Source organism: Manacus vitellinus, unplaced genomic scaffold (assembly GCF_001715985.3).
Source record: "Manacus vitellinus isolate BGI_N305 unplaced genomic scaffold, ASM171598v3 scaffold_7_pilon, whole genome shotgun sequence".
Taxonomy (NCBI): Eukaryota; Metazoa; Chordata; class Aves; order Passeriformes; family Pipridae; genus Manacus; species Manacus vitellinus.
In genome coordinates, this window is record NW_021940813.1 from 4967779 (window position 1) to 4993773 (window position 25995).

General features: G+C 37.2%; 1 protein-coding gene across 1 annotated transcript in view; it reads left to right on the top strand.

The window, feature by feature from the left end:
• Positions 1 to 63: 63 nt before the first annotated feature.
• Positions 64 to 25995, top strand: part of RPGR (retinitis pigmentosa GTPase regulator) — a gene marked incomplete at its 3' end in the record, with an annotated part of 38083 nt that continues 12151 nt past the window's right edge. Inside the window, exons 1-7 of the mRNA XM_029964746.1 lie at positions 64 to 271; positions 1944 to 2069; positions 9337 to 9429; positions 11393 to 11455; positions 13021 to 13179; positions 14518 to 14667; positions 20576 to 20734. Of these exons, the coding sequence (XP_029820606.1) occupies positions 64 to 271; positions 1944 to 2069; positions 9337 to 9429; positions 11393 to 11455; positions 13021 to 13179; positions 14518 to 14667; positions 20576 to 20734 (958 nt within the window). The remainder of the gene's footprint in view (positions 272 to 1943; positions 2070 to 9336; positions 9430 to 11392; positions 11456 to 13020; positions 13180 to 14517; positions 14668 to 20575; positions 20735 to 25995) is intronic.

Consider the following 25995-nt stretch of genomic DNA (forward strand, 5'->3'; position numbering starts at 1 on the left):
CGGGGGGGCTCCCTTAATACCGAGAATTAGTAATTAGTCTGTGTCGTGGTTTGCCCCGAGGTGATGTTCAAACATTCGCCCGTTGCCCGGGACAACGAGCGCCTCGTTTATGTCCTGCGGGATTTAGTGTTAGGAGTTGTGGGGGTTCAGTTTCCAAGCGCATGGCTTCGCAGCATCACAGAACGGGTCAGGCTGGGAGGGACATCTGCTCCAAACCCCCTGCTCCACCGGGGTCATCCCAGAGCACGTGGCACAGGATTGCGTCCAGACGGTTCTGGAATATTTCCAGTGAGGGAGACTCCACACCTTCTCTGGGCAACCTGTTCCAGTGCTCGGTGACTGCACAGCAACAAAGTTCTTCCTCATGTTCAGGTGGAACTTCCTGAGCATCAGTTTCTGCCTGTTACCTCTTGTCCTGTTGCTTGGCACCACTTAGCAGAGCCTGGTCCATCCTCTGACACCTCCCCATTTAGCTATTTATAGACATTGATGGGGTCCCCTCTCAGTTATCTCTTCTCGAGGCTGAACAGGCCCAAATCCCTCAGTCTGTCATCATAAGAGAGATCCTTATGTCCCCCAATCATCCTTGTTGCCCTCCACTGGACCGACTCCAGGACCTCGATGCCTCTATTTTAATGAGGACACAGTAGTTGTGTCCAGTTTTGAAATGCTGTGGCTTAGTTATGAAATGAACAAAATACAAAGGACGTTTGTAAGTTCAACAGCTTTTTGTATGCAGTGATGAAGAATATACTTATGTTTTCATGTTAACCCTGCTGAAGAGAAAAGAAATGAACCACAGAGCTCTATGGCACAAATGCCAAATGTTCAGATGTGCTGCATGGCTGTCTGGCTGGAGATTAAAACATAAAACAGAGTTTTCAGGTGACTTTTAGTATGTCTGTGGTTGTAGGTGTGTCTAGATAAAATAAAGAATAACTCAACTCTTTCTTTAAAAAGGTTGAGTTTGCTTGCACAAAGCTTTTTGAGCAAGTGAGGTAATAAATACAATTTATACGTATCTGCTGTATCTGATCCATTATATAACATGTCTTTGGAAATAGGGGAAACTTTTGCACAAAATAATTACTTCTAAATGATATGAAATTTGCAGTTTAAGAGAGAACGCTTGTGTTTTGGAGCTGGGATGTACCTTATTGATGAGGTTGTTTTCATTGAAATTTATTCCATTAAGATGTCTCCATGTAATTTTCAGAAGCAGTCTACTGTTACTATGTGTATTTGTTAACATTTGTTACATGTTAACAAAAAATTTACAGGCTTTGACATTTTAAAATAGTAGGTCTACCTGTCCTTTGCCATGTTTTCTGTGTGGCTTTTGGCAAATTATTTAACTTGTAAGTCCATTCATTATTATGTAGAACTAGTATTTCCTGTGTCAAGCCACATGCTTAACCAAAAGCTAAATGAATAGTTAACATTTTGTGTTTTGAAACAACATTGCTGACACTTTTGAAAGTGAGAAGAATTAAGAAAACCAGACAGATTACAAGAGCAGAAGAGCTGCCTGGACTTTATTTTGGGGTGGTTTTGTTAGACTTTCTTTGATCGTGGTCTTATCACAGAATCACAGAATGGCTGGAGTTGGAAGGAACTTCTGGAGATCATTTAGTCCACCCCGCTTGCTAAAGCAGGGTCACCTGGAAGAGGTGACACAGGATTGTGTCCAGGCAGATGCAGACTCCACAGCCTCTCTGGGCAGCCCCTGACCCAGTGCTCTGTCACCCTCACAGTTAAGAAGTTCTTCCTCATGTTCAGGTGAAACAACACTTGTACCAACCCATGTTTTGAAGGCTGAGAGAAGAAAGAAGAGAAATACAGAAAATTAAATGTTCAATTAATTTGATAGAATGTAGCTATTTCAAAATATATGAGGCAAAATTTGCTTTCACTAAAATTGACATTGTATTTTTGTGTTTTAGAATCAGGTGCTGTTTTCACATTTGGGAGAAGCAAATTTGCAGAAGATGTTCCTAGCAAGTTCTGGTTCAAAAATGACAAGCCTGTACTTATATCATGTGGAGATGAACATACCGCTATTATTACAGGTCAGTATTGGAAATGGAGCATGTAGAATCATAGAATTGTTTAGGTTGGAAAAGACCTTTAGGTCATCAAGCCCAGCCATTTAACCAGTGCTCCACCACTTCCATGGGCTGCCTGTTCCAATGCTTGACAACCGTTTTGGTGAAGAAATTTACCCCAATATCCAATTTAATGTATGCAATGATGAAGAATATATGCTCTATGGCATTTGTGCCATAGAGCTCTGTGGTTCATTTCTTTTCTCTTCAGCAGGGTTAACATGAAAACATAAGTATATTCTTCATCACTGCATACAATTTACCCCAATATCCAATTTTGTGCCTTCTCTGGCACAACCAGGATGAGAGGCTGTTTCCTCTCATCCTGGTATTTGTTACCTGGGAGAAGAGACTGACCCCCACCTGGCTACAGCCTCCTTTCAGGTAGTTGTAGAGAGCCATAAGGTCTCCCCTGAGCTGCTTTTTCTCCGGGCTAAACAACCCCAGCTTCCTCAGCTGCTCCTCACAGGACATGTGCTCCAGAGCCTTCACCAGCCTCATTGTCCTTCTTTGGACACCCTGCAGAACTTCAATGGCTTTCTTGTAGTGAGGGTGATCGATGTGATAAAAGGATATATATTTGGACAGCTTTGAAAGTTAGAAATCTTATTTGAATCCTGAGGTAATAAATGAGTTTGTGGAGAGGAGAGAGGACTGTTCTGTGGGAACTGTTGGATGCCTTTAGAGTTCCCGTGAGGTTACTCCAGGTTTTCACAAAACATGCCCAAGAACTGTCTTAAGCGAGTTTATAATAACTGAATGTATCACAGGATTTAAAGTAGGTATGACTTTGTTCAGGTTGAATGTATCTTGTGAATCTGACAATGTTTAGTCTGTTAGATATATTGTATCATGGGAGGAACAGTATCTGCTGAACACCGTCAAGAAATTCACTAGAAATCTGCTTGAAACGAGAGATACAATTGTATCTCCGAGATGAAGGTTTGAATTACTGATAACTGTTAGTTGAAAATAACCCTTGAAAGAGCAACTCAATAAACTTCAGAAAATCCTACAAAAAAGATAAGTAAATGGAAAAAGACATTCAAAGAAACTCTGATGTAATACAGTGAGTGTTATTAATGTTTATTTTAATATCTTTGAAATGGTGGAGACAGTGCAGATTAAAAAAATTTTTCATCTTATTTTACATGAAAGGGATTACTGTTCTGTTGGTGAGCATGTGTGTCAATTGTATTGACAATCTACTGCTGATAGATAGTAAGACTTTGTTGTTATAAAATTTATATGTGTATTTTCAGAAATTTTTAAATTAGAATGTAGTTATTCCTCATCAATAGCCAACTGGTCATTGCTTATTAAATAGTTTCTTGAGTGTTTCTTGCAATGTTTGAAAGCAGCATTGAAGATGCTGGATTTTTAGAAAGAACTCTTCCAGGCATGATAGAAAAGACTGTAGATTTCATGGACTGCTGGACATCTTGAGGTGAAATTTCACAATGAATTTTTCAAGCCTAACTTCATAGAAGACAAATTATACATTAATAGTTTATTTTGAACAAAATTTTACACTTTTTCTTGGATTGAACCAGTAATATTAAACTTCCTGTCACATAAAATTAATCCGGATGTAAGCTGGGGCACTGTGATATTTTCCTTTTGAATTTTATTTTTGTATGTGCTTTTATATGCCCATACCCAGTTTGAAGGAACACTGGTATAGTTTTCTGTTTAAACTAGTTGATTTAAGTTGCCTCCTAGCATGTACCTGTGCCAACACTGTTACCCTAATCAATCACTGTAATAGTGACCACTTAGATAAAGCTTTTGAAGAAGTCATCTTACGTAGATTTGCATGGAGCAGCAGTCCTCTACTGTCTTCCCTTTTCCCTGTTATTTTAATATATGTTTCAAAAATGTCTCTTTAGCTCTCCTTAGCTGTTGTAGTGAGCAGATGCATCTCCAGGGAAGCTTCTAGATAATCGGCTCCTTATTTTCTCAAAGCTTTTGAGAAGAAGGAACTACAGAAGCATGAGTAAAAAGCTTTTTAGGTACCAAAATGTTTTCTGGGTCATTGTAAAGTAGAGGGAAAAGTGAGGGTAAAGTATGGATCCACGACAAGCAAAGGTAGAGAAACGGCAAGAGTCGTATGAAAAAACTGAAGAAGGGGAATAGAAAACCATTGTCCCTCATTTGTTCTTCACACCTGTGCATGCCCATGTGCACCTCACATTTCTGCTGTTAGATGGAGTTGGATGATACAATGGAATTACAGCCCTTGGTGACTGACACTGAACTGCAGTAACACCTGGAATAAACACTCCAGAGGTGCGTGCCAGTACTGAGTTTACTGAGAAGGGTACAGGCCCTGTGGGAAACCAGGAGCTTCTTCAGCTGAACCTGGCCTGGAAGAGATAAAAAACATCACCGAGGAAGGAAAAGTGTCTCAAGCAGGTGTGTGTTAATGCATGCTTCATTTTATTCTCAGTCTTTATTTACAGGTCACAAAATTCTCCCTCTTTTTTTTCCACACCTTGGAAGAGGGAGTGGGACCTATATTTGTAGGATTCCATAGAAATATGAGGGAGGTTCAAATCTGATAGAGATGTATCAATTTGACACTAACATGTCTCAACAATCATAAGTAAAACAATCACACAAACTGATACAAGACATTCCTTAATGCTGGATTTGGGCAGGAGAGACAGGTATATCTAACACCGAGTCTTGACTGAATACTAATGAATATAATGTACAAGAACTAGTATTTAGCATTCAAACAAAATATTCAGAGCCTTTCAAATACTCCTTTCATCTAAAACAGCATCAATATTCCTGTTTGACTTCTATGAAGAAATTAAATATAAAGCACTCTGGTTTTTGGCTTTCTATGTCAGGAGTTAAGAGTCCAAAATTTTATTTACATGCTCTGGCTGTATGTTGGAATAGAGAGAACCAGTGATAGTTACTTGCTGGCTTTGAGCTGGCTTGCTGAGTTAGTTGAAGAAACGTTTCCTTCTCCGGTTTTGGAGTTTGAAATTTGTGTTTCTTTATTCATTTGCTGTCTACTATTAGCATAAACATCATTGAAATGTTCAAGCAGGAATTTTTTTAAAGCAGTGGTCTTCTTTAGGTCTGTAACACAAGTCATGAGCAGTGTATATTCCAGCATCACTTGTAACATGTTTAATAGTGGTTCTTGCCCCGTTTCTATACTTTTTGGCCCAGGACTACTGACAGTTCATTCCCTGCATCTTCTATAACTGCAGGCTTTGTAAAGCAATTTATTCAGCCTCTTGGGAGCTGGTGTGAAGAAGTGATGATACATATACTTTTAAGAATCTCCTTCCAATACCTGTCTATTAATTGTCCTTCTGACAGAACTCTTAAAGTTAACAATTGTCTTATTGTTTATTTGCCTTGACTAGAGTATCCTAGACAGCTTGCCCACATTTAATCAGAGACTGATCCTGTTCACAGGGGGGAAAATGGTGATGAACGAAGACACATTTTCTGAACTCAGTGCTCTGGAAAGAATTGAAGCCCCAGTGCAAGAGGGTAGAAGGAAAGAAAGAAGTATCAATTGTGAAAGTAGGAGTGGAAAGAGGTGCATGTGGAACCACAAGAAGATAGTATACTCATCATTTTGGATTTTGAGAGGCATTAAACCTTCAACAAGAGACCTTGGAATCTCTCCAGGTCTTTTGACACTGTATTTCTTCTCCTGTTTCTGCTTACCAGTACATGGCAGAGTATCTTTTGCATCAACTGCAAGGGGAGAATGAGAAAAGATTAGTGCACATTCATGTTGATGCACTATTTTTGTTTGTGTGATGATAAATGTCCTAAGCATGACTATTCTTGTTGCTCAATAAAGTTTTTATTTTGAGAATATCATGACTTGCCTAACAAAAATGATGTCATTCCTGGTTTTTTTAGAACTATTTGAGTTGTATATGGATTTTAAATTAACTGTTAACATAGTTTGTTCACAAAATAGCATAAAAAAACCCCACAAAATTTAAAAAAAAAAAAGGCACAAAAAAATCATGGTGCCTGGCATATATTCTGGACTCTGTCCAAAATATTACCTTTTATGTTTTGTTTAGATATAGTTTCTCAATAGAATCTTGTAGTAAATGCTCAAAGTCTCTTCATGGTCTCCCCATCTTATTTCTCTCCCACACTGATATACTTTAGAAAGCAAAGGGAGGAATATGTAACACATACCTTTAAACACAGGTGATAGGAATACTTGGCAGCCCACTCTGATGAAACATATGGGATTTCAGCTGGTACTTCCCAGCTGCCAAGTGAGTGCCTTTAGCAGCACTTCATGACCCCGAGGAGCACATGACTGATGGGGTTCCCAGGAATCACTGTTGTGATAGCAGCTACTCATGGAAATGTACTGGTTAGGAGACACTCTCCTCCTGAAGTCTCTCTGTTCCTAGTGATGTGTCTTGTGGCTTCCCTAAAAGCCCTGAATTGATGTTGGTGAGACATCTGCTGGTGTACCTGCCCCTGCATATATACTTCGGAGAAACACTCCAGTTTTGCATCAGGATTAAGATGGAAACTGGTGTTGGAAGTGAGTTTTCATCACCAAAACAGTCTGTTATATCCTTTTTGTTATATCCTGCTGTTTCCTGTCTGCTCAGAGTCATAGCCTTACTCTGCTTGACCTGTCTTGTGCCAGCCATTCCAGCTGGCAGATGGCCAAAATCTCTGGATGAGAACACCCAAATGGAAGCAAAAAAACCCGAGCAATCTTAATTTACGAAGTTTTGGAATATGGTCCTCGCCTTTTTGTCTACTCTTGGATTAATTCTCACTTCAGTGCATCTATGGTGATGACTGGAGTTATCTCAGTGTGCAGTTATGAAAATAGTGCCTTTTGCATGCAACATTATGTCATATTCCTTGGCCAGTTTAGATTGCATCATATCTGTTCCAAAACCTGATTTGCTGTACAGACCCAGAAATGTTGCTTCATTACAGGCATTTGTTTAGGTTTCTCACCACTGTTACTAAATCAGCTTTGTGAATCACAGAATATTCTGAGTTGGAAAGGACTCGCAAGGATCATCAAGTCCAGCTCTTAAATGGATGGCCCAAACAGGGGGAATGAATGTGTGGCTTTGGCATTATTAGCACCAAGTATTAACCAACGGAGCTAATCTCAGGTTCCTCTGTATTGCCTCTTAGTTTTCATTCAATGTCTGAATTACCTCCCTCCCAGATTTTTTATTCTCTGTTATACTGGTAGGAAGCCTGAAATTATAAAAGGCTGTCACTCAGTTGTAAAAGAATGTAAAAAAAATTCCTCTCATCTATTAAGCCTCTTGACTTACAAAGCAATGCCTGAGAATTTAAAGACTCGTATAAGAAACAGCAGATTATAGGATGAAAAGCATGACCTGTTTGAATTTTGCATGGATAAAAGAGAATGTGCTTAAATTGAATTAGGGCAGCTTGGCATCATACTCCCACAGAAGTACTGCTGTCTTATAAAAGCAGTTAGCAAGTATAAAGCAAGGATACAAGAAACCAATACCAATATAGGATGGATGCCATTTGCTAATAAAAGTTTTTTCTGTTAAGGTGTGTCTCCTCTCAGTGACAGGCAGCTCTGCCTGTGTTTTGACGTGATTGCATTATAAAAATTGAGATGGTGATATAAATGCTATTAGTAGAGTGCCGTGAGTGCAGACGACCTCAGACCTCCTTCCCTTCCAGTTTTCTTGGAAAGACATAATATTGACACATAGCCCCATGTGCCAAGAATTGTCAAATCTAGCTGTTTGACTGGGACTTTAGATAGCAATTATTGTTAATGGTTGGTGGGGTGGGGTTTTTTTGCTTGTTTTTAGTTTTTTTTTTTAAATTTTGCAGTTATACTTAAGAGAATAATGTTAGAAGATGAATTTTTTGTTACATTTAAAACATTTCAATGTCATATTTCAAAATCTCTGTAAATCACATTCAGACTCTTCACGGGAAACCTACACTACTGAAGTTACAAACAGACATAATTTTGGCATTACTATATGGAATTGCTGTTGTGCATTTGTGATCATGTGATAATTGTTGATAGCTAGGGTGACAACATTATGATGGAGTCTTAACTCACAAAGCTCTGCAGTCCATCAAAAGTAAACAAACGCCTTTTATCAGTTGTAGGAGGGTTTTTTTTGGTTGTTGGTGGTTTTGGGGGAGATTGTTTGTTTGTCTGGGGTTTTTGTTTTATTTTTGTTTTGGGGTTTTTGTTTGTTTTGTTTTTTATTTCGACAAATTAGTTTCTATTGTTTTGCAAAGATTTCTGTTGGAACAAGGATTTTATCTTTCTGTGGGAATTTTACAGCTTTACAGCAGGTAATAGTTTACAAAATGAAATTAAATGCATTAATTTTAAGGTATTGTCAGTAGTCAGTTTTGACTGTCTAATCTGCATGTCTGATGACAAAATTTTCATCTGTTTATATACTACCTCCAAAAAATTCTGATTATTTAGTTACAACAGTTCATTGTTTGTCATGGTCAAACCTGAAAGTTCAATGACAGGTCACACAAATTTCTGAAAGACAATTCTAGCATTGCTTCTGTTGAAGATTTGTAACCTAGTGCTTTTAGCTTTACAAAACTCCCTGACTGCACGGTGGATTTATGCTTTCTTTCTTTATATGCAGAGTAACAAATTAATACACTTTGTGAACATATCTGAATATTTATCAGAAACTATATCCTGTAGAAATGCAGCTCTGTAAATCATTTTAAGGGAGAATATTTAGCAATAAAAGAAATATCCCACCCTAAACAATCAAGCTGAATATTACAAATTTGTGCTCCTATTGGTCATAAATCTGCATTATTCATTCCTGTCTTTGGAATAAAAGATGTGGGTGCTCAGTTAAATGTGCTGTTGTTTTATAAAGAGGCCTATAGATACTGTGGTTTCTGAACTGCAGGGTCTGTCCAAGAGTACAACACGTTGTTTTCTGAAGAGCACTTTATCTGTGTTGTAATTAAAGGAGAGGATGTTCATTCTGCTTTTTGTCCCTTCTCCTGGCTGGGGATTTCTTACTTAAACAATGCAATTAACTGAAAAATCACAAGGATATTAATTATTGTTTACACTTAAGTATTGAATTGCCTAATCTTAAACCTTACATTAAAAAGTAAATAATTAATAGCACAGTGTGTGAATGACCAGCTTGTCTTGAATGAGGCATTCAAACATTTGTATGGGTTCTGTCTGTTTTTCTTTCAGGGAAAGGTAAACTATACATGTTCGGCAGTAACGACTGGGGCCAGTTAGGACTGGGATCAAAGAGCACTGTCAGCAAACCAACATGTGTTAAAGGTTTGTTTAATTTTTTTTTTTTGTCTTTTTGAAAGGAGACCCCTGTGAAAAGGTACTTCATAAGGTGCAGTTCCAAAATAACTGATTCTGCCATTTTTACTCATCATTTCTAACATATTACTGCACAAGATCATAAAGTAACTTAAAAGGATCCCTGATTGATTTTCCATCACTTCCAGATTATGAGTCCTTTTGCATCTGAAGGTTACTTCAGGTACATAGAATCCTGTCATTTTTGAGGGCTCAGATTATATGTAATATTAACCTTTTCTGACAAACCACATCTTCATTGTTACTGCAAAGACAATAATTAGATATTGGTCTCTGCATTGTTGTCCATGTGTTAAAAATCAGAGTTCCAACAGCATTGTGTAACCTTTGTGTCACTTCTGTCTTAACTTTGCAAATGGAAAAAATCTATCAGAAACTTTCTACAATTACTACTACATTTTTAGCAAGCATAAGAAATGCCCAAGGGGGCATAAATGTTAATACATTTGTATGGAGCAGTAAGATAAGTGCCTATATTCTTTTATGTATTTTAAAATAAGTTTTCATTGCACTGTGATCTTCTTGATCTTTCCTGGCTGTTTTTATCTTGTCAAATAAAACTAAGTCAATACTTTTCCCTATCCCCTTACTTATGTCAGGTCAGATCTATCCCATTAACACATTTCTTTTCACCATTAGATGTTTATCTTCAGCCTTTCTGCCAGCAGATCGATCTGTCAGCTTATTGTTAAAAACAAATTATCCTGCTTGTTCAAACTCTGTTCTTCCTGATTTAGTTTATTCTACTGTCCTTTATTTGCTCCTGTCTCTATTTCACTTCAGAGGGAGAATGCAGCTACTGTCAGGTTCACATCTTCTGTCAGCTATGTGAGAGATTGATTCTTACCTTGGCTTAAATGGATTGGGTGTCAAGTTTTGTTTTTACTGTCAAATTGCAATGGAGAATAAAAGATGAAGAGAGGATGACAGCAATTCAAACCAGACCTGGCATCCATTGAAAAAAGTGCAAGGGGGGTATCTTTCTTCTCTTGGCAATTGGCAGCAGGAGAAAGTCCTTGAGCTTTTCTCACTAGCCTTTGGTCATCACTTGGCTTTGGGAATGGGGTTACAAGGACACATTTCAGTTTCTTCTTGGAGCCAAATGGTTGTGACTGGATATTTTCTGAGAAAATATCTCCTGGGATTTGACTAGAGGCTAATGGAATTGGTTATGAAAAATTGCCAGCAATACTGTAAATACAGCACATCTCATCAAATACAATTGATTAGCCTAAGTGGGAGGCACCTCTGTATTCTTTTTTTCCCACCAAAATAACTCTTGACTCCTCTCACATTCCCAGTCTTTCAAAATGACCAGACTGCAGAGAAGTACTTGCTACGGGTGGGTGGTAACTGAGCTGAAATTGAGACAGGATGGTACATGCAAAAAATGTAGGCACTAGTCCAGATAGGGCTGTCCTTAGGAATTGAGTTTAGTGATCAGTAAGAAGACAGTACAGAGTAAAAGTCTAGCAAAAAAAGGGATGTGTGCATTAGAAAGGGAGGGTAAGACAAAAGAACGGTATGGTTTTAAAGATTTAAGATAGTGGGGGAAGTATAAGAGGGAGTTAAGAATAGAACAGTTAATGAACAATGTAGACAACTTTAAACATGCATTTTACCCTGCAACTTGATGTATTCTTTGAGACATATCCTGTAAATGGCAAATTCCAGGAACTATGGCATTGGGTTGAAGTAAACATTGTCAAGTTAACTTGGGTGTCTTAAGTTATTAAGGTCTAATCTGTTTTCTTATCTTGGGGGAATACTAATTTAGTAAGTCATACCAGGTTCAAATAGGCAAGAAATATTTTTACCATTCAGAGCTCCCTCTAGAACACAGAGCAGTTTGTTGTTGAAACACCTATTGGCTTGTTTATAACTTTTCCCTCCCTTTCACTTTAATCCATAGCTTTAAAACCAGAAAAACCAAAACTTGCTGTTTGTGGAAGAAATCACACTTTAGTTTACACAGGTATGTAATCTATATTGTATACATATTAAAAATAAGTTTCTTCCCTTGCTTTCAAGCAAAATCACATTAGGAGCCCCAGGACTGTTGAGGAAGGAAAAATAAATGAAAATGGGACTGCTAAAACTTGGGGTTTTGACATCCAATTCTTATAATGTCTGATTTATTCTGAGGCAGTTATAATTCTGAGGCATTTATATACTAATGTTATATAGCAGTTTGCCAGTAATAGACATAGGGAAAAATTTCTTACTGGGACTTGTGGTGTGGTTAACAATTGTCAGTATTTCATTTAAGCCCTGTAAAGGTATATTATTATTTTTATATACATCTGTTCCCAAATTTACCTTTGACAAGTAATATTTATTAGTGTGAAGTTATATATTTGAGTAAATATAGTAGAACTGCATGTTTTCAAGTCTTCAATTTTTGTTGCATTTTTGTTTAGACAACGTAGTCTCCTGCTTCAATGACAAGTTGCTTTATTAAGCTATAAATAAATAAAGTGTAAATTTAAACTTAAAAATAAATTTGTAGAGAGACAGTATCCAGAGAATTTATGCAAACTCTTGTCGTGCTTCTATAATTTATGTAACAAAATAACCATCTTTGTGGTTGCAATCCTTTAGCTTTTAGCAATGTTATAAAGAGGATTGTTTGATTATTAGGAGTTTTATATGCATGGAGATGCTGAGCACTGTAAATAAGACTGTTAGAATAGAAAGAACATTTTAATAACAGTGGAGTATGCAAGACTGCACAGGGTAAATATTAGTCACTTTTGGTGTACACATTGGCCAGATCGTTTGTGGCCAGGTATATAGCAAGGACCATTTATAAATTGAATGTCAGTTGCTTATCACATTTCTGTCTGGATTTGTGTTAATAATGGGCCTTATCTGTTTCATCATAGATGAGCACTTTAGATGTGAAACACACTAAAATTAAAAATATAAATCTTAAAATTCTCTTAAGTTGAAGATATCAGTTGTCAGCGCTAATTTAAATTTTAAGATTATGAAACAAAATACATAGTTAATTAAATTGAAAGTTATTTGAATATTAAAATGAGTAAAATATTTCTAATAAAAAACTAACTAAAAATATATTTCATTCACAGTACTCAAATCTATCAAGTTATTAATCTCTTTAATTTATGTACTAATACAGCTCCAGTTTTCTTGTCTGTGACTTAATTCACCATTTTCCTTTAATTTTATCTTAAAATATACATTATTTGTGGAAGAAGCTGTTTCTGGCTGCCAGGGTTACTGGTGGTAATTTCTTCAGAACTCTTGCAGAAACTTAAATTATATTTATTTATTAGGTTAGTCTTCAGAATATTAAGGAATACAGACAGTCTAACTACATGTAAGGCTTTTAGGAAGTTCTGATCCAAGTGTGTGCAGGAAGGCCTCCTTGTTAGCTACAAAAGAAACTGTTAATGTCAACTCAGGAGTAATTCAGGACAGTAGACCCAACACTTTTGTGATGTTTTTCCATTGAAAATTAAATTACTTGCTCCAGTTTCTTCATTCTGCATGTTACATGTTCTTTTCTGTATGCAGAAAAAGGAAATGTGTATGCTGCTGGAGGTAACAGTGAAGGTCAGCTGGGATTAGGTGACACAGAAGAAAGGACCACATTTCATTTAGTAAGTTTTTTCACCAGCCAGCACAAGATCAAGCAGCTAGCAGCTGGATCATACACCTCAGCAGCAGTAACTGGTAAGAGCAACTGCCAATAAAATCTGCTTACATGTGTCCAGCCTGGTGTTCCAGGGAAACACTCCAGCATTCTGTCTCCATATGTGGATGTATTTTCTATCCTCCCTATCTTCTTTCATTGGTAACCATAGTCATTTCTTGACAACCAATTGCCTATTTTAACAGTCTGGTAAGGGGTGGCAGTCTTACTAACTTCCTACAATTTTTGTGAAAGTAGACCTTTTCCATGAGCCATGGCCTGCAGTGGGAGCTTGACCTGGACTAGAAATCCTTACAAAGGAGAAACAGTATGAAGACCCTCAAAATGGAAAAAATCTTCAGTTTATTTCCAGGGAAGCTACAAAACATGAATCTTGCAAAAACTAAGCATCTCTAATTCCACTTCTTACAGCAACTATTTTGGTCTATTGGTGCAGGCTACAAAGCTGTGTCATTCCTTAAAAATTCTGAGAGAGTCCAAACCCATCACCTATTTCTCAGGTGGCAAAATTGTACTATTATGTTGAAGTCCACACAGTTATAATACTTTCAGCCATTGGATGGTGGTCCTATATCACCCCATAATGCAGTTTCTCAAAGTTTTGGTGTAAAGCAGCTGTTTCTGTACATGTTTAGGATAACCTATTGAGGCTGTAATTTCAGAATGCTGGGCTGCTTGTTTGGTTCTTGCTTTTTTATGGCGATTGCTAACGTTCTCCTGAGATTTTTAAGACAACTTTGAATGATCTTCCTTCCTAACACTGTCTCAGTAACACGTTTTTTTATTCAAAACTTATTTTCCACTGGTAAGAAATATGCAGAGACAAGACCGTTTGTCTTCTAGGAGAGAGTTTTCATGTTGTTTACTACCTTTTTTTGGTGTGGTATTGTGATAGTTCAAGGAAAGCAAAATTAAGCTGGACAATATAATCAGGTGTGAAGGGAACTGAAAGATAAGGCATGAGTAAGTGGGAAGAATAAGAAAGGGGTGACTTGCACCTAGAAATTAGAAGATGCTTTAAATTCACTGTGATATTTTCATACTGACTTCTGGCAACTGAATTGTATTACACACTCAATCTTCCTCTTTCTGAAGGAATGTTTTTACATAGTACTTTTGCTGTTGCTGTTTATGGTCTAACAGCAGTTGATGAATAAGTGTTCTCTGTCACTTTTGAAAGGCTTAAGGGATGCTTTCTTACTTCAAACTTTGTTGCATTGTGCTAAACATAATGTCCCTGGGATCATGACATTTGGTAGTATCATACACAGTTTTTTCTGAAACACTCTTCAGAAGGTAGATTAACTTTTTATTAGTTTTTGTTTTAAATCTGTTAACTATCTGTGTCTTCATTTTAGAGGATGGGCAGCTTTTTGTGTGGGGTGATAATTCAGAAGGTCAGATTGGCTTGGCCAATGAATCCTGTGTCAGTGTCCCTTGTCGAGTGGATGTTGGAAAACCTGTTTCCTCTGTATCCTGTGGATATTATCACTCTGCCTTGATAACAGGTAAGGGAATGGGAATAGAGGTTAGTGGAGACAGGACAGTAGTTTTCAAATTGTTGCCTGTGTAAAGTCATTTGTTACTTTTAAAAGTAGTTGTTAAAAACTGCCGTGTGACAGAAAGTCATCGATGTAGTTTTATATCACATTGGGGGAAAAACTTGCAGTTAATTTTCTGCATTGTTGTGCAAATGTACATTAGAAAGAATGAGTATCTTATCACACTTTATTTTCATGAAGGTTGTGACATATATTGTGGGTTAATACTATTGTTTCAAATATCTAACTTTTCTTGAGATTATTAATTTCTTTGTGATGATCAAATAATAGTCTCCCTCTTCTTTAGAAATATAAATATTGAACAGAGTTACTATGTTATGAGGAAAAATTAATCTCATGTGCTAGCAGTGCAAGGTTGTTGTCAAAGTTTGATGTTATGTCTTAAATTTTGAGTTTTGGAGTCAGTTAAACAGGCAATATATGGTATGAGGAGAAGCACATGCTGCAGTGAGCTGTTGTCTGATCTCCAAACCAACCTACCTCTCTTTTGCTTTCCAATTCTCTTCTCCCAACTCTCTGTTTCCAGAGTGAAAATTTCACTCTTTTTTAAATAATGCCAGCATGGGTGAATTTATCAGCCAGTATTGATGCTGTTATGTATGAGCAGCCATGAAGTCCTCTCAGCCATATAGATTTACATTATTAAACTTTACAGTTTGGTCCCCTCAGAGTAATTAAAGATTTCAAAGGATCAATACTTTTGATTGTAAAGCTTTTAATGGGTACCCAGGAGCTATTCCATCAGATACCTTTCTCAGGTTACTTGATAAATGTTACTTTTCCACATACAATATAATATTGCTCTCTGAGAACATGCTGTTAACAGAATGAGAGCTTGCTATGGTGGACAAATATTAATTAGGTGTTATGCTGGTAGTGTGCAACTTTTATTACAGATCCTTTATTACAGTAAATGAATTAAGTGCCTAGGACTGATGAGGAGCTCAACACCTATTAGGAAATCTACAGCTTCTGAAACTCAGAATACATGGGGAAAAAAAGATGCTTACTTGAAGGATGTGGTAAGAAGGTGTGTATCTCTGCCTTAGAGCCAAGAACTGAAGCTCTGAAACTGCAGTGGGATGTCACAAAAGCTCTCTTTAGTAGCAGGGTTGAGGACAAGCATCTAAGAGTAAAGAGAGAACAGTGTGTGCTGCCAAGTGCTCTAAGGAAGTGAAAACTTTTTAATGAAAGAGGATGAGAAAAAAGGCTTAGGGTTTCAACTAATTAAGAAAAATTGAGCCTCTCAAAATATTAATAGGAAGATGAACTGATTATCACCTGTGAAAATGAGGAGTTGTTGAACCTGTTACTACTTAAACAGGCCTGAATATGAGATGGAAAATCTTAATTTTGATCCTTAATATCTGCAAATCCTGCATGATTTGGGCTTCCATCTATCTCACTGACTATTGACACACACATGACCTTTTTGTGGTGAAAGTATAAATTTTTTTTATTACTTTCCTTTAGGCCCTTGCAGACAGTTTTATTTGACTGATACTTCAGCTACCATAAAAATTTAGTATTGGACATCCAAGTACTTTTGCTGGTTTGATCTTCTGTTGCAGTAGTGTCAGTGTGTATCCAGTGTTTAACAAACTTTGTGCATTTAATCTGAGTGTACCATAGTCACACAGTGTGTTCCTTCTCAGTTACTCGATACCATACAATTACTATGGTTTGACTTTTAAACATCAAATAATATACTATGTTTAATAACATAACATAGTTGCAGGATGTAAGACCTAATACATGCTGTCAGGCTGAACTGATGAGCATGGCACCACATGGTTCCCTTTCTTAATATGTTTAGGTTAGGCATAAGGTGTACACTAGCTAAGTAATAACTGTTAGGATCACAAACGTGTCTGAGTTAAAACTAAAAAGTGGTTAATGAGGATATTGGAATACATAGTGTGGACACAGAGTGCCCTCTCCAGGGCAGGATGTTCATTAATAAGAGTCTATTGAGTAAAAAAAAAAAATGGTAAAGTACAGATTCCAGATTTTTTTTTTAATAAACTAAAATTGTTATTTCTTTGAAATAGGTGGTTTTAAAAAGATTTTTTTAGTAGGCTTTTGTCTTTAGAGTACTTAACTGCCATAAAGCACAGTGCAATCTCACTTATCTAGTAGTTCCAAGAAGGTTTATCACCTTTCTCACTTCTGCTTCCTAGAAGGTCTTCTTTTCAGACAGTAATTCAGCTACTGAATATGTCAGCCACCTGGATTCTGTCATGTACACGTGGACCCCCCTGGTGCCAAAGTAGTTGTAGAATAGAAGAACAGAATATATTCTGAGTATTTTTAATAAAAAAGCACTTCTGAAACTTAGAATTTTATACTCATTTCCATATGCAAATCATGAATCTGTCCATGTTTGAAAGACGATTGTTCGCTTTCTTTCCCTCTTCTTTGCCTTCTTTAGAGAGTTCCACTGAAAACAAGTTTTTAGTGCTTCCAGCCCTCTTCAGGACTTTTTCACAGTATGTTTCCTTTCTCTTTGCAGACTTAAGATGCTGGGTCCCAGTATTTGAGATATGTCTCAAACAAAGCAACATAGAAACAAAGAACTGGAAGAGGGTAGCAATGATTTTGAGCCCTTACACAGATCCTTACTTGTCGTGCCTTTGACCATACTCACTCAGGAGGGGACAGTTTTTCAGGAAGCATTAAGCTTGGCAAGCACGTGGAGCTCATTTGTCCACTGGAGGAGATGGAGAGCAGGAAAAGCCAATGTATCTAAACCACTGCTCTGGTGTCTACAGCAGAATTAGATTTGTGGAGCCAGAAAGGAGCTGAATATATTCTTTTATCTTCTAGTGTTTCCCCTGCCTGAATTCTTACTGTAATCAAGGTCAAGATAAATTCTCTTTGAAAATATGTCTTTTCATAGAGACCTTTGCAGTTGCCATGAATTCCTTTCTTAATATATTTTGTCATTATTTCTAAGGACTGGTTTTAAAGAGCATTCATCCCACAAACACTTCTGTACTCTGAATTTCAGTGTCTGAGATGGTTTTAACCAGTTTGGTTTTGAAAAAAATAGTTCTTTTCTTTTTCTTCCTCATTTATTCAAGGAATCATAGAGTGATCCAACTCTTTGTCCATTCTCATTTGCCACCAGCCAGGTCTCCTATCTGCTCTCATCTACAGGATGCACATTTGCCTTTGGGAGACATTTTCCATTTGCTTGCCCATTTCCTTGACATGCTCCTGGGACCTAAAGTTTAGTGATACAGAAAATGTGCCACATAATGGAAAGTTCAACACCTGAGAATGTGACTCATATGAGAGAAGAAAATCAAATAACCAGGTTCTGTTGTGAACATAATGTCCTTAAAATGCAGGTGTACTGCACACAGTACATCATGTCCTTAGCAGGCAGGTTTACTGCACACATGATGCACTCAAAATTTATCTGGGTTTGACTGGATTCTTGTTATGCTTGATTGCTATTCTTCATAGCTTTTAGACCACTATTTGCCTTAAAGGGATGCGTAATGTATTCAAAAATTGCTTTAGTAAATGGTTTTATCTTTGTTAGCTGGATTATTAAGTTGAAAAAATGTAATAAACTTGATTAGTTTGGGAAGTCAATGGAAGCTTGGCCATTTGAATCTCTAATCCTATTAATTAGATTGTGATTGGATTAATTTTTTCAGTACAGTAGTGTTTAAAAAGAACTGCTGGTCTCTTCAAAGAGAACTGCATAAGTAGTTATCTCCCAAGCACTTTTGGGGGTTTATCAACTCATTTCTAAAAATATAAGGCTGATCTAAGAGTATTAAAACAATATTTGCCTTTCAAAAAATACAGGTTCTTTTTGTTGTTGGGTTTTTTCCATTTTTTTCACTCAGAATCCCTAATAAAATCTCTTTGTCAGCAGAATGCTTTGGTTACAGAAAACCACACATTGCAGTTGTTTTTTTCTCTTTTTAATTGGGCTGCTGTTTTAGAACAGAAAATTGATGCTGCTGCAAATAACTGCAAAGTGTCAGCTTGTTCAGAGTATTTCTGCACATAGATATAAGAAAAAAGATCAGAATTAAAACAGGAAATCAAACTGAACAGAAAAGCTTAAACACAGTTCATTTTGATTCTTAAAAAACACAGACAGATTGAAATGACTGCAAAACAACTCCTAGAGAAAAACTGTAGAAGAATGTAAGAAAGCCTCAAGAAGAGACAACTGAGAGGGGACCTCATCAATGTCTATAAGTAGCTAGAGGGGGGTGTCAGAGGATGGACCAGGCTCTGCTCAGTGGTACCAAGCAACAGGACAAGAGATAGTGGGCAGAAGCTGGTGCCCAGGAAGTTCCACCTGAACATGAGGAAGAACTTCTTTGCTGTGCAGTGACCGAGCACTGGAACAGGTTGCCCAGAGAGGGTGTGGAGTCTCCCTCACTGGAGATATTTCAGAGCCATCTGGACACAATCCTGTGCCATGTGCTTTGGGATGACCCTGCTTGAGCAGGGAGGTTGGAGCAGATGACCTGCTGTAGTCCCTCTCAACCTTACCCATTCTATGGTTCTGTGATTCTGTGAAAGGTACTTCTCCACAGACACATGCAGGTAACCCAAGTGTTATAATATTATTGGGCTAGTTTGTGTGTGCAGGAAAGAAAATGTCAGAATGATAGAAAAAAATAAGGACTACTGGGAGGATGAAGTTACACCTCTGATCATGAGAGTTAGGAAATACAGCTGCTATCCTGTTTCATTGCCTTGCTGAAGACAATGGATCTCTGTGAATAGATTGTGGGTGGCTATTCAATAGCCTGAGTCCCATCAAACCTTGTAGAAAGCTTGACATTGAGTAAGATCACATTAATCTCATTCCCTGAGTGCCTTCCTATGCAGTTAGAACATTCTGTAAAGGTAACAAGTCCAGTTGCCAGCCTTAGTGGCCCAGAACCATGGTACTTGAAGAATCTTTTCTGTTGTGAGGCAGACATGATCTTGGAAAATATAGAAACCATATAAAACACTGTCCTAGTTTAACTCCAGCAACTAGGCACCACACATGCTCTCACTCACTGCCCCCCACCAACAGGATCAGGCAGAGAATCAGAAGAGTTAAAGTGAAAAAAAAACACTTGTGGGTTGAGATACAGACAGTTTAACAGGTAAAACAATAGCGGTGTGTGCCAGCAAAGCAAAACAAGGAGTTCATTCACTTCTTCCCATGGGCAGGCAGGTGTTCAGCCATCCCCAGGACAGCAGGGCTCCATCACAGGTAACAGTGACTTGGGAAGACAAATACCATCATTCCATACGTCCAGATTAGAAACAAGTTATTTAAACTTAATTCTGGTGGAGTTATTGCTATGGAACCACTGCCGTATTTCTGTGGTTGGATATACAGTTCTTTTCTTACTGTCCAAACCACACACAGTTTCGTGTCATTTACTGTGATTTCTTTATATCTTACAAGAAGAAAGCATGGATTTTCCATCAAAATTCCATGCAAAATTATTTTTTGTTTCCATTCAAAATTATTTTCTGTTGTAATTCAGATTCTTACAAGCAACTTCAGTTGACATAAATACTGGTTACAGAGGGAATTGTAACCTCTCAGAAGCAGGATGTATATGGTTTTGGTTTTCTCTTGGCTACATTTCTTGCAGGCTCAATATTGTGATTCTGATCTTGGAGGGAGCTAAAACCTAGCACCTTCATGTCCCATCAAAGCAGAGTGCTTTGCCCATCTGTTTGGGCATTATACAAGTATTTTCAACTATCCTGTAATGACTTTTCTGACAGTGATTTGTGTCTGCAGCAGTCTTGACAACTCATCCTTGCTTCTGAGTGTATGCTGGAAACCATACCATGTTCCGTATTTTCACAGGAGATGGTGAGCTCTATACTTTTGGAGAACCTGCAAATGGTAAACTGGGATTATTGCCTGAACAGCTGAAGAACAATAGAGTCCCACAGCCTGTACTGGGAATTATGGAAAAAGTTAATAAGGTTGCTTGTGGTGGAGAGCACACAGTGGTGCTGACAGGTATGTAATTTAACTGTTTTTTTTTTTTTCAGCCCTATAACTTAGTCTTAAATTTAATTTACTTTAAAGAATTTGCTTCCCACTGAAATTAGGTGTAAATGGGATCCTGGTTGATACCACTGGTGACACCACTTGTGTGACCTTGCCTTTATCAAGCAAGTTGCCATGTAAATGTCCTTTTTATGACAGTATAAATGATGTATAGAGTTGTTTTACTTATAAGAAAATCCTATAAGAGCTCAAATGACCAAAAGGAGTAACTTTCCAGGGATGAGATTTGCACAGCATACTAAACCTGTTCAATTCCACACAGCTTGGGATTCCCAGCATGTGAAGGGATAGAAGGTTATTGATACTATCTTGGTTTTTTTTCCTTTTTTCTTTTATAGTCTTAGCTCCAATAAATAGCATTTTAAGTGAACTCTACCTAATCTGAGAGCCTTTCTTACTGGAATTGTAATAAGCCAGCACCTCCTAGTGCAACACGGATGATTAATGTTTTTTTCCTCTAAGGAACTTGAAAGTGGTATTGCAGTGAGGGGGGAAATTTTGGAGGAAAGGTTCCATTCTGTAGTAAATTGAAATTACCTTGAAATTTAGTAAAGTATTTAGGAAGTCACTTTTCAAGTACCTTCACTAAGTACTGGATGCCTAAGTGAATTAAATATCTCTTGTGATATGGATTTTTCCTGTGCCTTTCAGAAGAATCTTTAGCACACATAGAAAACTAGTATAGATATAGACATTTGACATGTCGTACAAGTTATGAAAATCAGCAAATACAACTGTTACATAATAGTTCACAGGGCCACATATATAGTACTTGGAAGATGGTGTATGTTACTGAACTGTTAAATAGTTGTCTGCCAGCAGTGACTCAGCTTTTCCAAGAGATATGTGCAAAGCATTGCTGGCTCTTTATTTCCACAAGTTCTATCCTGAACTATAGTGGAAGAGAAGCAGGAAAGGTAAGTTTTACTTTGCCCACAGATGGTTTGAAAAATATCACCTTTGGCTTGTAATGAATATAATATCTGTAAGGCTGTATAGCCTGTAATTGTTCTCCTACCAAAATACAAAAGCTATAAAAACAAGTTGGATGTATAGTTATCAGTCCCTAAATCTGCATTCTGAAAAGTCTGCATATTCTCTTGTCAATCTTGTGACACACCTTTAAGATTATGTAACTAAAATTTCTAAAATATAAACTGAAAATCTAACTGAGGGAGTTTGCAAGTAATATAATGTGGTATTGTACTGTAAGCCATTGGAGAGAGTAAGGGTGGAAGTGAAATGCTGGGAAAAGCTGTGTGTAATGATTCAAACTGAAGATTCTGGGTAGGATAAAATTCCTTTGGGAAAACCATGAAGAGGAAATAGCCATTGCCAATCCAGGAAATAATGCAAATATATGTCTACATTTCAATGACTTTGTCTCTCATCTTCCAACAACATGCAGTCTTACTCTGGCAGTATTCTGTGTCATAAAATAAATTTCTTTACATAAAATCAGATTATCATTATTAGCAAAAAAATTACCATAAATTGGAGGCCAACAAATGTGTAAATCATAGCACTATTTTGTGTGTTATAAAGTGAAGTTCTGCAGAAAGAATTTGATTATCATTATTGATTGTTTTTTAACCATAAATCTGAGTTCAAACAATAGATATTTCATTCTAATGATATTTCATGTGATAAAAATTCATCATAACAAACAACTGTTACAGAGATTTAGTAGAAAGATGAAGACCTGGATGCCATCATCATTAGAGTGAAATCTGTACCAGAGCTAGAACAAAGAGGCAAAATATAAATGCCAAAAAACCAAAAGCAGTAGAAGAACATACCACAGTAAGGTATTTTCATATTAATACACAATAATGTAAGCCAGTGTTTTAGTATGTAAGATTTAGTTGCTTATGGAAATAGATTTTGTTGTAGAAGGCAAATAAGAAATTCAGTACTGGCTTAGCTGTCAGTTGATGGTCAAAGTGTTGAGTGCCAGAAGATCTAGTTGAGTCACTGAAAGAGGAAAACTGTAACCTCCAATAAAATACATTTCCTAAAGATTAATAGTAGTTGTGATAAGAGTGAAAAGTCAGATAGTTGTTTTTTTAGTGTGATTCAGGTGTTAATAAATAGGTTACAGCTGTGAACTTCTGCCTAGGACACTGAGTGAAAGAGTAGAGGATAGTGGAAATAACTGTCTCGAGTGAAAAATACTTCATCAGCAGTGTTAACATACAGAAATTTTTCTGTCTCAAAGCAAAGTTTGGTAAAAAAAATGTGAAAAAGGATAGGTATGGACAATAATAATTTTGAAAGTGAGTGTGACATACATAGATTATAGTTTTAGCACCAGAAACTTAACTTGAAATCACTCCTGAATTGAATCACTTGAATCACTCCTTGAGATAAAGTGGTGTGACTACAAATTGAGAATTCTGATGATATATCTTTAAAGAGGAGCAGAAGCACTTATACCTGTTTTAAGCTCATTTTCATAGTTAAGAAATCAGTACGATTTTGAAGAAATTCTTAAATTTATGTGTCATCTTCCATGAAAATAGGTGCTGCTTGGTCTTAGTAATACAACATAACACAATACTGATGTGGTTCTCATCTTTTCAGGGTCTTTCCAGTTTTTAAGGATGTGGCATTTCACTCTAAAAAAATAAGAAGTGAGTGTCTGACTATTGAATATTCCCCAGCTTCCTCTATCTCATTTAACATTGCAAAAGGATAGGAGGAAGTGTCACGTGGAGATGCTGTCGAATGTCTTGGCTCATTTCTTGCCATCATTTCTACTTAGGGTTTATCAAATTAGAAGAAATCATAATCCTGTTATCTTACAGACTACAAGGCAAGTTTCTTCCTGACTCTCATGTGTAATTAGTCTATTCCAAAGCACTTCATTTGATTTCTTTTTTATGACTTATCTATACTATTGGCAATTTTGTATGGTAAGAACCACTGTTATCTGGGTTATTAAATGAATCTACTGTTTGGAATCTCTCCAACAAGAATCAGAGTAAGTGGTAGAAAGTACATATTAAAATAATTCCTTTTTTTTTTCCCTCTGAAATTCCAAAATATGAACCTCAATTATTTTTCCCAGAGAGCAAGAATTAAATTGTTGAGAGCAATTATTTGGAAAAAAACCCAAATTTTTAAAGATAAATTTTAGAAATATTGAATATGGCATTGAAAGCTATCTTCTTTACAAGCCTTAGTGTTCCTTCTGCCTTTAATATTTGCAGTTGTTCTAGAGAAGCAACAGAACTGCAGTTAAAAATTCTTGCATGCAAAAGCTTTCTCTCCCTGAGGTAGCACAAACCTATGCATTTCGTGGCAGTCAGTCAGCCAGTCCAAGAAGATCATATCCTCATCCCACAGGAGTTCTCTCAGAGACTGAAATAAATGCACCCACTACCCCAATGCTTGCAGCTGCTTCCTACTGAAAATGAAAGCTGTTGCTGTCATCACTCTCAAAAGAAATATGAGAGAGCAGCAATCACAATTTGTGTACTTTTTCAGTAAAATGTTTTAACAGGATAATAATAAATGTGAACCTAGACACTGGAGAAGAAGAAACAGATGATTTGGAGTGGCCTTAATATCTTCTAGTTTTTTTCGGATGACAGCAGATCCTCTGGGAATAGTCTTGTCTATAGAAGGATATATTACCTCCTTTCATTCTCTGAAAGGAGGGAAAGCAAAGATAGTTCTTCAAAGGAAAAAGTGAAGTAGTCCTTTGAGAATAGAATGTTTGACACAACAATACAGCACATTAGTGCATTAGTATGTAAAATGTTGGATTTTTCATCTTCTGTCTCAAGGTCTTTTAGAAAGAAAGCCATGACACCCGTTTGAAAGAGGATAAAAAGGATGAAAAAGCTCTACCTTTTCCTGACAGAACCCACTGTTCAAACCACATAGGATTATCTAGATTTTTCAGACCATTCTTAAGTCTGTATATTATTTATACTGAAATCCCCAAATCTAATTACTAGCTCTGGTAGCACTGAGTATTGTGTTGATAGATGATTTTTTGCAGTAACATTTTTCATTATAAGGTGTTTAAAAATAAAGCTACTGTAAGTGAATAGCCCATCAACATAATAGTTATGGTAGTGATAATAATAATAATGTTTGGAAATTAATCTGTATGGAGAGGCCATCAAGATGATCAGAGGGATGGATCACCTCTCCTGTGAGGCAAGGCTGAGAGAATTGGGATTGTTCAGCCTGGAAAAGAGAAGGCTTTGTGATGATCTAATTGCAGCCTTCCAGTGCCTGAATGGAGCCCACAGGAAAGATTGAGAGGGACTATTTATAAGAGCATGTAGTGACAGGACAAGGGGGAATGGCTTCAAACTGAAAGAGAGTACATTTATATTAGTTATGAGGAAGAAATTCTTCACTATAAGGGTGGTGAGGCACTGGAACAAGTTGCCCAGAGAAATTGTGGATGCCCCATCCATGGAAGTGTTCAAGGCCAGGCTGGATGGGGCTTGGGACAACCTGGTCTAGTGGAAAGTGAAACTAAGTGATATTTCAGGTCCCTTCCAACCCAGGCCATTCTGTGATTCCATGATTCCATGATTCTATGATATAAGCATACCTCTCTGCTCTGTTTTAGTTCTGTGGGTTTTCAAACTTTGTCTGTAGCCTTAAATACATAGCAGGGAATACATAATTCTTAAAAACACTCTCACAGCTCACGCAGTTCTTTAAGCAAATGGCATGTTTTAAAAAAAATTATGAAAGCTATATAGATGTTTGCCTAGGACTATTTTATTGATAGTGCCAGTGATCACGGAGATTACAAAATATGCCTGCAAAGTTGGAGGTTAAGCAAATACAGGGAAATACCCCTGTTCTTCCAAAAAAGGAAATGTAGGAAGAAAAGGAGAAGCAGTCCCTGCACTTAAGTGCTGGAGGTCACTTGGAAAAACGAAGCCATTGGCTTCTGTGCAAGCTCTGAAACTGTTTCTCTTCATCTGTCGAGGACCCTCCTATCAGCCCTTGCTGTGAAGAGAGCAGTTCCTTCCTCAAGGCAGAGACAGGACTCGTGCTCTCTTCCTGCTACTGGGTGGTGTTTCTGTGTCTGAGCCTTCTTTGTGATTCCCAGGTGCCCTGGAGGCATCTCTCATTCTCCTGTGGACATATGTCCATCCTCTTCCCTTATACTACTCTGGTGCTGCCTTGACTGTTCCACAGGAAACTGTATCAGCAAAAACTCCCCAAAACCTGAC